Consider the following 10,509-nt stretch of genomic DNA (forward strand, 5'->3'; position numbering starts at 1 on the left):
TTTAAAAATATGATCTTTGAATGTATAGGTATAATACACTATAAAGCTTGTTGTACCTTTAATCCTCTTCTTTTTTCATGTCGCAAGTTTTCATTGATCTAATGACATTTACTTGACATTTTTGTACCGATTATGAGACAAGTTTTAAAGTGCATGTTGCACCAGTGACGCGGACAATATAAAAGATAAACAACCTTTGAATTTGAATTGACATTAGCCGCCATTCAGTGTCGTTTAGGGTCCGCATTGCTATAAATTAAGGCTACAGACCTTAAATATACACCAAAAATGCATTTTAAAAGCTGTATTGAATGCGCTTTTGAAAGACCTTTTAGTGTGATCGTTGTAGCTAATTTTGAATCGTTAAATTGAATTTATTTTTAATAATTATTTAGGTTTCGGTCATTGTTTCTCTCATGGCATTGTCCTTTCTCTAATAGACGAAATATATTGTCGTATTTTTTACATAAGTACAGGGGGCCGATTTTTGAATCTCACGGCGTTCGAATTCAGAGAATTGTCACGCAATTTACCGTTTTCAACCGGTATTTTACTGACAGTGAGACTCAAAAATCGGCCCCCAGGTCGGATTTTGTCACTAAAATACCGGTTGAAAACGGTGACTTGCTTATTATTTTCAGTGACAATTTTCTGAATTCGAACGCGTGAGACTCAAAAATCGGCCCGCAGATCATCATCCTCCTTGCGTTATCTCGGCATATTGCCACGGCTCATGGGAGCCTGGGGTCCGCTTTGACAACTACGTAATCCCAAGATTTACGAAACTTACCACTAGTTTTACGAAAGCGACTACCATCTAACCTTCCAACCCAAAGGGTAACTAGGCCTAGATAAGTACAGATACAGGTAACTATACTACTAAAGGCGCTTATATTGATTGCTGGCTGATTATTTTCTGGCAGTACGTTCGCTGATTTTGTTATTAAGTAATTTATAAACGACTAAACTTCAACGGATAGGTACATCTCCCATTTAAGTAATCAGAACCACTCAACAAGACGAGTCATAATGATTTTTATTAATTTCGAATCCAGAACACGTTAGGATATTCAAATGTGGAATGCCGGTAACCGTATTACAACCGGTTGTGAGGTTACGCCGAATGCCGTTTATGCCCTTCAGTCGGGACCAAGAGGGCTTGGGCATGGTGATCAGCCATTTACTCGTACTAAGATTTTATGTTGACTTTACTTACTTATGTACATTAATTCGTAATAATGGTAAGTGAACAGTCATTCCTTAAATATTTAGATTTTAAATCATTTAAATATGAATAGATAAACTTACATATTACACAAACACAAACTTATACATTTCGATAATTTTCGATATGTAGGTATAGATATTTATAGACGTGACTGTAGACAATAAATACAAATTGAACTAGGATTAGCTAGTTTTATTTAAACTTCAAAACTTCACTGTTTAGACATTATCGGATAGGAAATAAATATAAGTATTCAGATACGTAGGTATTCTTAGTATTTTAGGGCATAGACTAATGAATTGCGCGGATGCATTAAAAACTTATCATTGCCAAGAATTAGAAGTTATTTTGGATAATAGCTTCCAAACATTGGTATATAATTTCATTAAATTATATATACTTTATATTACATTACAAAACCAAAGCCGCTCGCGAATCTGCCTCCACAGTCACCAAACCCGTTGTCCAAACAGCAATGAGTAAATCGTCTGCAATAGACGCAAAGGCCTACAAAACCATCGGGTTACAAAACCAATAAAAGATGCCTAGACTACTATTTTTCAATTCAATTCAATTTAATACTATGTTAGCTGTTTATGACTTAAATTAACAATGCATTTAGTAGGTATTAAGTACCTTTAAAACCAGCTATCACTGCAAATCAGTTCCCAAGCCACGTTACTAGTAGGAAGCAGGCGGTCGGCATGCGTGCAAAGACACCCGATACCCCACATCCCGGAGGTTGCGGTTCCCAAGTTCCCACACTAACGGCTGGTGTGAAGGATTCTTAACGTCGACTTTTTATCGAGGGTATTGGGGATTGGAAATGACGGGGCTAATCAGGAAGACAACAACAATTCGCTAAGGATAAAAGACGTGACAAGGACGAAATATAAAGTGAGCTCTTGAACAAGTTCGAACAAAATCGGCTCATAATTATGTAGTTAAAGATTCTTCGTCAATTGATGAATGGCCAGTTTGAAATGTTTTCTGCAAATATAGCGATGCTGAAAGTTGAATCCTCAAAGGGAAAATATCCAAAGAGGAAAAGTCTACTTCATTTTGGTCCCTTTTTAAACGAAATATGTATTTACATACCTGTTGATTGATATTGTTGGTTGATAAAGTTAAATATAAAGTGAGCTGGCCCCGTAGCCGAATGGCATTTCTCGAAAGTTAGTTTGGCTCAGTCCTGCCAATGCACAATGCGCAAGAGCGATACAGATAGATATCTACTAGCGTTTCGTTTCGTGAGTGTTTCGGGAGCGTTTGTGCCATTCGGCTACGCACCCAGGCCTCGTAGCCGAATGGCATTTCTCCGACGCCAAACGAAAACGAAACGCCGCGAAAGTTAGTCTGGCTCTGTCGCGCCAATACGCAAGAGCGATAGAGATAGATAGCTACTAGCGTTTTGTTTCGTGAGCGTTTCGTGAGCGTTTGTGCCATTCGGCTACGCACCCAGATCTTTTTATATTTCGTCAACTTTACTACTTTAACTAGTATGTACTATGTTACTATAACTCTATAATTTTATCTTTAAATTAGGCTATTTATCGCCAATAGCTTAACATAAACGTTGACTCACAAGTGCTACTTGAAAAATGAACAAAGAATGACATAAGTATGACCTCGGCAATGAACTTAAGCGTTTGAAACCATCTATCCGCTATGCTAATTCTGATGCCAGCGGACTTGGCAACAGAATGGCATTGTGTAGGCGCAAGAAAAGCAAAAGTTGCTTCAAATAATTTACAATCAAGTTAAACTTCTGCATAATTGGATACCGGCTATTGCTTCGAGTAATCTCAATTTATTTGTATTTTATACGAAGTCACCATATATCAGTAACTAGCAGTGACTAGTCTTCGATATAAAGTTATAATGAGTTCTCGGTGCAATAGCTTAGAATTTATGGTAATAGAAGTTGACATGATTAACATATTTTATTGAAAAGTCGTCGCTTATCTTACTTACATTTCGCCATTCATAATCTGTTGCAGCGATATGAATCACCTGGTTTAATCAGATGGAATGAGTTGATTAAATATTGATAGTAATTCGATACTGTTGATAGGTTTAACTAGAACTACCTATTAGTGTCTATCTGTAATTTTACGCTGTGATTTGATAAAACACGTCAACAAAGGCATATCAAATATCTTTGCAACCTTTAAGTTTTTGCTATTCAATGGCTGATTCGTAAATAATATTAGTAGGATAGATAGGTATTATAAATGAACCTAAGTATGTGCACGTTAACTTTCATGGTTTGTCTGAAGATATTTAGTATGTTATTAAGTACCTACGCTCCATTAATTAGGTACCTATAGATGTAAGTAGTACATTGTAAGATCATGAATTCTGTGGGTAGTAAATTACGTAGGTATTCACCCATTTACCTAATAGTTATAGGGATCATGTTGGATGATTCATTAGGTTAGGTTTTAGCGCTCGTGACAGTTCAGAGTTAAAACATAATTTTAAGTTAATTATCTATATTAGCTATAGCAAAAAAAATATACGAGGCGGTTTTATTCTGAAATTAATGGTAGATTATTTTATAGGCAGGCCCTATGCCTTCATTGGATGGGGGCTGAAGGAGTCTATTTTATATAAGTAGGTAATAGAGTCCGTACCTATGAGTAGGTACCTCCTTGTCCTTATAAAAACCTACGACCATAAAACAATGAAAGTAAAAAAGGTGTTCACTGGATAACTCGTTTCCATAAATAATAGGTGCAGTTAATAGATAGTCCGTATTAAAATCTAAAGTCCTGACCCTATAACAAATTACGACCAATAACTTTCACGCGCAAGTGTAAGGAAAAAAACATAGATGAATTATGAAGTGTTTACCATCACGCTTGTTTACCTTGTAAAATATACTTAACAAGGAAAAATATGTGCTGTGACATAATATAGGTAATCGACACGTGAACTCAATAAATTTTCAATCAATTATAAAGACTCATGAGCATGGAAAACAAAAACGTTGATGAATTATAAAGTTCTTTCATTGAGTAAAATATAGAAAATTAACAAAAAAATCCTGTAATATAACCAGTTGTATATACGTAAGTATATAATTTTTCATTTTATGAAAAATCTGACCTTATAAAAATCAACCAATTATAAACTTTCACACAACCAAACCATAGATGAGCTAAGTATGTCACGTGTTCCTTGCTAAGGTCCGCCCGCTCTCCCGGTGGTCCGCGGGGGGCGGGGTCTGTTCGGCCAGTCGGCGCCCGCGCCGCCCCGCGGAGGGGGGCGCCACTTATCGCCACATCTGTGGAGTATGTTATCTTCACGCACTTTATGGGCACGTATGGAGTTTGGTGGGAAATTTTATGAGTACATAGGTGCTTTCTAGGGGATTTTTGAGTGAAAATAGGCGTAACTTATAAAGCTCTTCGAATATAGGTATATTATACAATGTGAAATAGGTACACGAACTTGGTCACTTTTTCTTTCATATGTGTAATTTATTTCAGTTTTAATTTAGGTACACGAAGGTAATAATACATACTTATACTAATAATTATACGTTACAAGTAGATTCATGTGATGGAACTGCAAGACATTTAGGGATAAACAAAAATTAAAAGTAATGTTTACATGTAACTTACATTTAAATTATTTCAGTAGGGTCCATAGGTATACCTCTTGTAAGGTACATATATGCTTATATGTTTCTACCAATTAGCTCTTGCATTCAATTATGTAATATGATTTCCGCTTTTGTTACTCTTATCTAAGTTAGATTTTCAATGTCAAATACCTACTTGTAAATTGATTAAGTAAACGATGATTAGACTACTTAACACGCTCCTTATACCTAGTTAATACATTACTCGATTAAGAAAACGGCATATCACGCCCATGCTTCTTCAGAGCAAACATTTGATTTCAAAATTAGTAACAAATAGGCAAGATGCTGGTTTGTTTTGGTGTTATCTTGTAATGCGCAACCTTCTGAGACCGTTGAACCATCCTTATCGCAATATCTTTAGCCGTCAAACGATGCTCGTCTCACGTCATACCGTACTTTGACTCTCGACCGGATCACGGAAAATTATATCTAATTTGGACGGATATTTATACATCCTCATTCTATTTTTAGACAGTTTTTACATTTAGGTGTAGGTGTAGGCAGATTGTTTTTGCACCTTACCTACCATATGTACCTATAATAATTTCTATATAAATAAATAGTAAAGATGTGGGGTTCAAAAAATAAATGTCAAAAATATTTTTGAATCCCACATCTATTACCAAGTTCTTTAGCGTTCATGGTGTCTGTTAATATATTATCCATAAGATGAATTGCATCCCGATGCGAAAAAAAAACGCAAAGGTGGCCGACGCCTATTCAATGATTCGTGTGATGCGTTGAACAACAAACAAATATCGACAATAAGCGCTTGACTTTGAACGAAATCTAATTTGTGCGGTTATTGTATAACGCGTCCGGAGGGGCGAGGCTTTGTCCGCGGAGATCGCCTGGATTTATCGCTCGGTTACACAACAAATCAAAATTTAACGAGCTCACGCAAACGACGCCAGCGGCTTTTCCACGCAGTGACGTATTGGTTTCTTCGTGTTCATTTGCGCATGTAATTGCACACTCTCTGTAGTATTGCCGATAATGAATAAGGACCGGGCGCGCTTCCACTTCTTTTGGTCTTAGACCCTTTTGCCAGTAGTGACCAGTCTGCAACCTTACTGTTTAGTAGCCTGTGCGAGTGCGAGGCGAAACATGCGGCAGCTTACCGAAAAGTTTCCCCTAATCTTCGGAATACCATTTAGCTTCACGTAAACACTTTTTGCAAAACCTTGGAATCCGAGATTACGGACAGGTACAGTTAAACTGTACAGTAAAGCTGGATAAAGATTTAGGTAAATAATATTAGATTATAAACAAATATGTTAACGGAGTTAACCTGAGCTAGGTAAAGTTTTTTGATTAGTTTTTTTAAAGTACAATGGTAAAAAGATTTAGTAAAACGGATTGGAGTTTACTAAATTCGTGTTAGTGATTAGGGGTTTGGAATTCCGTGGGAAGCTCGGTAACAAGGCGCGGCGGCAGCTTACCTGCTCCAGACGATAGCCCGTTCGGTCACATTCGCTTTGTTTCGCGTCTTATCGGATTTTAATTACCGGGGTATTATTCCTTAAAGGGATATGACTGCTCCGAGCTAATTTACTATCGTCCTCTGCACGATTTTATGTTCGCGAGTTTATTTTATTGCCTTTAGTCGCGCCGTGTACGGGACACGCGAGCGCGTTGCATGTTCGTTTCATATTAATGCTTTATGGTTGGCGTGAAATTGAATAAGCCACGTCGAATATCAATGCGTAATGTATTAAGGATCAAAGAGGATATGTGAAAATTATTGAGATTAAAAATAAACCGATCTACCGAAGCTATTTGCTGTAGGCACCAACGCTGTATTTTATTTTAATTTAATCTGATTCATTGGATCGCTGAAACATAAAAAGAGTTATTTAAGAGATCGATACTTATGTACTTAGGTTCATATAAAGCGAATTAAGTTAGAATTTACCTCGTTTTCTCGGTCGAATGAATCCCTTTGAAGTGCTAATTTTAATGTAGCGAGCAGATAACTTTGAAGGAGATGACTAATTGTTACCCGAATAAACAGTGTTTTGTTTTTGTCTTGAAACAGACAAAGGGTATTGAATAATCTTACCACAATTTCTGTAAGATTTCAGTTAACTAAGCCAGTTTGTGGCTTTAAAGTCTGTGTTTATCAGTTTTAGGATGCGGCTTATAAATTGGAACACAAAGGACACAGTTTAATAAAAAATGTCGTCTTCAAAGACGTTAGGACAAAACTTGAATAATATTCGTTTGGTAGATTCAAAATGTATATAAATTGTAACATTTTTTTAATAGTTGCCTACAAAGTAAATAATGGATATGCTTATGAACGAAAAATGCGTGTATCTATGCAAGAGACGACACTCGATTCGATTCTACATCATTGCTGTGTACCTACTGAATAAATACTGAAACTGAAACTTATAATTAAAAAAAAATATCTGTGTATGTATCTGTCAGTAAAAATCTTTAGACTATTATAAATCAATTCTAACAGCAAAACTGTCTCAATTCCAGAATCGTCCAGCGGCATGGGCGCCGGCTGTTTCCCCGGCGATGCGGTGGTGCACACGCCAGAGGGCGCGCGCGACATCGGCACGCTGAGGATAGGCGACCGAGTGCTGGCTGCCGATGATAGCGGCAAGATGGTGTACTCAGAGGTAAGGATTGCTTAATCTACATTTAGCCACTGGCCAGATTTTTATTTAAATGTACAGCGGGACAAATCTCGACTGGGGGGCAACTGTAAATAATCCATTTTTTCCAACAGTATGATGTTGAGTTCTACCATGTATCTACTGAACACGCCTACCATATATATAACCGGTGGACACTCTATTTAATAATGCAAAACATTGTAAAACATGGAAAAATGCACCAGTTACATTTGCCCCCAGCCGAGATTTGTCCCGCTGTACCTTATCATCATCATCCTCCTTGCGTTATCCCGGGATTTGCCTCGGCTCATGGGAACCTGGGGTCCGCTTTGACAACTAATCCCAAGATTTATTGATCCCGCTGTACCTTTTTTCAATTTTCATTAAATATATTTATTTGTTTTAATTTTGTCTTAATAAATCAAAACAATTAAGTACTCATCGCAGCAGAATACGTAGGTACTTTATTTAAAATAGATAACTTAATGAGATTGACTCAATCGTCAAGGGAATTGATTAGTTCTCCCTCAATCATTTTGTCCCACGACCGCTAAAGCCTCAGAGAATCATTTACGCTAAGAAACGTGATACTGAAACGGGATGCTAACGGATAATTGGTTTCACTTCGATAGCTGCGGTAGTATTATTGCGACGCCTAGATATTTAGATGATGTCTAACTAATCCAAGGATATATTATATTAGATACCTACTAAAGCCTGTTTTCAATTTTCAGGTTGTAACATTCATCGACCGAGATCCAAACGCGACTCGAAGATTCATAGAAATAACAGCAGAGAACGGCGTAGCGATCACGGCTACTCCGTCGCATCTGATCCTGCTGGCGGCCGCGGACGGCTGGCGGGAGGCGTTCGCGGGCGATGTGCGGCCCGGAGACGTACTCCTCACGCGAGGGACTGGAGTTGTCATGCGGCCGTCCCGCGTCACACACACGAGGCCTGTGCACAAGCGCGGCGTGTACGCGCCGCTGACCAAAACGGGCACGGTGATCGTCGACGACGCGCTGGCGTCTTGCTACGCCGTGGTGTCGAGCCACTCGCTGGCGCACGCGGCCATGGCGCCGCTGCGCTGGGCCGCCGGCTGGAGCTCGGCCGAGAGCCCGCGCGGCGTGCACTGGTACGCCAGCGCTCTATACTATGTCGGGGACGCCGTGCTACCGTCCTCGTACTCCTACCATTGATATTGTTAAGTGAAAGTGGAACTTGCCGCGTCGCACGCGGGTCGTGCACCGCTCGGACGAATGTAAATAGAACCCAGTGTAAATACCCCGCCATTGTAAATATATTCGACTATATAAATGTTCGACAACGATTTATATATGTATCCGATAGGAATTAATTTATTAAGTAGTCTTAGGACGTAAGTTGAGATCGCATAGGTATTATTTAGTTCAAAGTTTTGAATATTTGTAAATTGTGTCGGTATTGTTATTCTGCACAATGCAGAAATAATTAAATGTATGCGCTTATGTCTTTTTAAGTATTTACCAGATAACTGTAAGTGAACGAGTTAGAGATGTAGGGTGCGGACTAAAGTTATTTTTTGTAGCGATTCCGGTAATAGTATGGCTTGTTCAGTCGGCCGTCTGATCCTCACAGTTATGATGTTATTTTGCGTCTGTATTTTGTTAGTGAACATTCCACGCGTCTAATCGTTTGGCTTACTAACATAAATGGGTCAATTACATATTAATTTTGAGTTAAAACTTTGAATTTATTATTTGAATTAGTCAAAACTCCCATAATTTAGTAAAATAATTAAAATTTATTTCGTTTTGACACACCGCGCCTGTAAATTGAGAAATTGGAATCACTGAAAGTCCGTTTACTTTAACAACCCATAAATACGTCCAGTGTGCGTAGCCGAACGCCCAAACGCTACGACGATTCGCTCACGATTCGCTCACAATTCATTCACGATTTGTGAGCGTTTCGTGAAACGTTTTTGCATTCGGCTACGCACACTGGGCATCATTTGCGAATATGATAGCTAGGTAACGGATAAGTTTCAGTTTCCTTAGCTTTCGAAAACTGAATGGAAGTTGAACGTTATTTAGTGTATGACCCTTATGCACGAACATCATTAGAAAATGATAAAATTGTGATCTTGGTACCTAAAACAGTGCCTTAAGATTTATTTATTGTTATTTATAAGCTTCTTATTTATAAATTGACGATAACTAATAGATTTAACTAAAGCCTATCCACCTTAACTTATTTTCGCATGACATGTCTCCCGCTTCCTTTCTTAATTTATTTTTCTTTCGATTCTTCATTAATTTATGGCTTCTTGTTTATATACTTTTTAACCGACTTCAAAAAAGGAGGAGGTTCTCAATTCGACTGAATTTTTTTTTTTATTTTTTTTTTGTATGTATGTTACTCGATATCTCCGAGAATCATGGACCGATTTTCAAAATTTTTTTTTTGATCGAACGGGTATAACCCCGAGATGGTCCCATTGGCACCAAGTCGGGGTCTGATGATGGGATCTTGGAGAAATCGAGGGAACTCTTCAAATGTTATAGGCACATGTAACGTTTTTAGTGTATTTTTCAAAGGTACACCAGTATTTACGCCTGATGGTATTAATTTTATGTGGCTGAGCTGATGATGGAAGGTCAACTCCTCAATGGTTAGGAGTTAAAGGATAATTCTTTCACTACTGTACATATATTCGGACTGATACATATAATATCACCAGGAACCACTAAAAATCAACAAATAAATAAACTTTTTAACAAAAAATAAAACCGCCTTCAAAAATAAGCGTGTTACAAAACACGGAGAAACTAAAAAGCCAAAAATAATAAACCTTTGAATTCAGATTTCTTATCGGACTGCAATAATCTAAACATCCAAATTATAAACAAATCAATTATTTTTGGAGTCGGGGCCAGCCTGTGTATGGTTGGGTGGGGCAAACATGAAATAGCAAGGCGACGAACAGGTCTGGTACCGACTCCAAAATAATTGATTTG

The 10,509-nt window shown here is 37.9% G+C and overlaps 1 protein-coding gene across 1 annotated transcript in view; it reads left to right on the forward strand.

Annotated features, from left to right (window-relative positions):
* LOC125224629 (tiggy-winkle hedgehog protein) overlaps window positions 1–9,828 on the forward strand; it is a 63,767-nt gene extending 53,939 nt beyond the window's left edge. Inside the window, exons 3-4 of the mRNA XM_048128052.1 lie at window positions 7,371–7,513; window positions 8,245–9,828. Coding sequence (XP_047984009.1) covers window positions 7,371–7,513; window positions 8,245–8,709 — 608 coding nt within the window. The 3' untranslated portion in view covers window positions 8,710–9,828. The remainder of the gene's footprint in view (window positions 1–7,370; window positions 7,514–8,244) is intronic.
* Window positions 9,829–10,509: the final 681 nt, after the last annotated feature.

Source organism: Leguminivora glycinivorella, chromosome 3, assembly GCF_023078275.1.
Source record: "Leguminivora glycinivorella isolate SPB_JAAS2020 chromosome 3, LegGlyc_1.1, whole genome shotgun sequence".
Classification (NCBI taxonomy): domain Eukaryota; kingdom Metazoa; phylum Arthropoda; class Insecta; order Lepidoptera; family Tortricidae; genus Leguminivora; species Leguminivora glycinivorella.